This window comes from Sinocyclocheilus grahami, unplaced genomic scaffold, assembly GCF_001515645.1.
Source record: "Sinocyclocheilus grahami isolate Dianchi unplaced genomic scaffold, SAMN03320097.WGS_v1.1 scaffold11691.1, whole genome shotgun sequence".
Classification (NCBI taxonomy): Eukaryota; Metazoa; Chordata; class Actinopteri; order Cypriniformes; family Cyprinidae; genus Sinocyclocheilus; species Sinocyclocheilus grahami.
In genome coordinates this window covers 686-3,049 of record NW_015513979.1, presented here as the reverse complement: position 1 = coordinate 3,049, position 2,364 = coordinate 686, and the positions used below count along the sequence as shown (strand labels likewise).

The window sequence follows — 2,364 nt, the reverse complement described above, 5'->3', positions numbered from 1 at the left end:
CATACCTGTAAACTATGTGCAGTGAGTGGAGGTAACCGAGTGCACTAGCGATTTCAGCAGCATAAAACCTCGCCCTGGGCTCCAAAAACACCCGCTCACGCTGGAGGTGGTAGAACAGCTGCAGGAGGGAAAAAAAAAAACATACAAAGTCAGTCAGCTATTTTGAGCCGAGGTGCGGCCTCTTTTGAGCTATATGAGTGTACAGTATGAATGCATTGTTTACTAACCTCGCCTCCATTGACGTAGTCTAGCACAAAATACAGTTTGTCTGTGGTTTGGAAAGAGTAGTGCAGCCCCACCAGGAATGGATGCTTGATATTTTTCATTAATACACTCCTTTCTGCCATGATATGCTTTTGCTGAAAAACATATTAAGTGTTAATTGTTACTATACAGCAATTGTGGCAAAGTGCTTTCACATCTATGTGAACACCGCATTGGGTCTTACCTCTTTCTTTTTCAGAATGATTTTCTTCTGCAGCACCTTCACAGCATAGTATTGTTCATTTTCCTTGTGCTTTGCGAGCAGAACCTGTGAAATACGATGCCATTAGCATTCTCACTTGAAGATATGACATAAGTGTTGACATCTTGACCTTATTAAAAAGCTGTTTGTGCCCACCTTTCCAAAGCTCCCCTTCCCAATGATCTTTAAGTAGTCGAAATCCGAAGGTTTTATCCTGTTAAGGAAATTAAACAACATTAGTAATGCAAACAACAAGCAGCCTGGCTGACTGGAATCCAATTAACCAAACAAATGAAGAGTAACTACGCACTGAGTCTCCTCAGCCAAAGAGCTCCTGGGATTGGCCAAATACAGGTGATTCTCCTCCAGCTCCTCATTCTGGTTCTCATCGATTTTTAAGAACGAACCAACCTCGGCGCTAAGGAAAAGAGATTCAAAAATGTTATGGATTAACTTTGTTCAAGACCCACAGTTTGTATAAAGCAAAATAAAACAATGGAAATCTATTGGCGCATGATTATGCAACGATTGCCCAACATACTTCCAATAAGTGGATTTGTTCCAAAATCTCTTTAAAATGAGTCAAAATGTTTGTTTTTGTGAATGTATTTAATCCAGAACTTTCCTTTAAATGAATCATTTCCTGTAATGCGTTTGCAGGCAGATAGATGGTAGTGTTGGTGAAGTTTATGAGGGGCTGTTTCAGGTTTATTGGAAATTCAAAATGTCTTTTTGACCTGACAAGACAAGCTGTTCCTTGTGCAAGATTATGAGAATGGATGCATCTACTAATACAATTTAGATCAAATGATATTTTATTGAAACCTTTCTCAGCCCGAAATGATGACTTTTAGACTATTGAGAGCTGAAATCTCAACTTTTTACACAATCTCTTTGACTGAATATTGTGGAGCATATGAGATGACGCGGTGAGAAACTTTCCGCTGGTCCGACCTGAATGACTCTAAGACCAAATGGGCCGCACTTAATTGAATTAGGCCCTTATCCTTGTCTAGGGGACATTAGGGATTTTCTCAAAGGTGCTTACTGCGGCCAAGCGACGGCCTGAACAGCTTTTCGTAGAACACTATTCTGGTGCTTGGCTTTATCTCGCCGGTACAGATTAACCTGCACAATTAGCAGAAGGCACAGCTAAACTCAGATGATGGGATTACATCCTCTAGTACAGTCACCTCAATGAAGGCCTATATAAATACACTACAGGTCAAAGGGTTGCCTTTATGAATGAAGGCTGGAATTTTCCCTGAACCACTTTCTTACTGATTTTGAAACAGAAATCATCATCTCTGCTCTTATTTGTTGATTTTGCCTTTTTCGGTTCACACATATACTTGTAACTGTAAAAGCATCATGCAATTGTTTATTTCCATGTTCATATTATTATTAAATATTGGGATACTTACTGTTGACAGATGGGAGGGTTGGAAACAAGCTTCTGGATGAAGTCGTTTAAGCCCATCTTCCTTTCTTTAATAAAAGCTGAAAAAAACAAAAACAAGCATTTACGTCAGAAGGAAATCCACAGCTGGTGTCACTAACACCCTGCATTTGACCTGCATGAACTGCCAACCATCTGTGATGGGAACCCTACGAAATCTTAAAGGTTATCGGTCAAATAATCATTTGCACGTCGAGTCTGCCAAGAAAGCGTTTTTCTTCTAGAAGCCGTGATTCAGAGAAATCCGTGTGAAGTGGTTTAATGTCAGTGTCAGTGTTACACAACAGACCGCATTGCTCACTGTATCTGTGCAGATCTGCTATTTATCAACAACGATCCTTTCTATCGCTCTCATGGAACCACATCATTTAATAAAACAGCATACAAATATTTAAACCCGAAAAATGCAATATTTTTAATCATGCAATCATTTTGCATG

General features: G+C 39.6%; 1 protein-coding gene across 1 annotated transcript in view; it reads right to left on the bottom strand.

The window, feature by feature from the left end:
- Positions 1-2,007, bottom strand: part of LOC107578731 (serine/threonine-protein kinase Sgk1-like) — a 4,826-nt gene extending 2,819 nt beyond the window's left edge. Inside the window, exons 1-6 of the mRNA XM_016264660.1 lie at positions 1,891-2,007; positions 777-884; positions 623-680; positions 449-532; positions 228-359; positions 6-118 (exon numbers count right to left, since the gene is read on the bottom strand). Of these exons, the coding sequence (XP_016120146.1) occupies positions 6-118; positions 228-359; positions 449-532; positions 623-680; positions 777-884; positions 1,891-1,946 (551 nt within the window). The 5' untranslated portion in view covers positions 1,947-2,007. The remainder of the gene's footprint in view (positions 1-5; positions 119-227; positions 360-448; positions 533-622; positions 681-776; positions 885-1,890) is intronic.
- Positions 2,008-2,364: the final 357 nt, after the last annotated feature.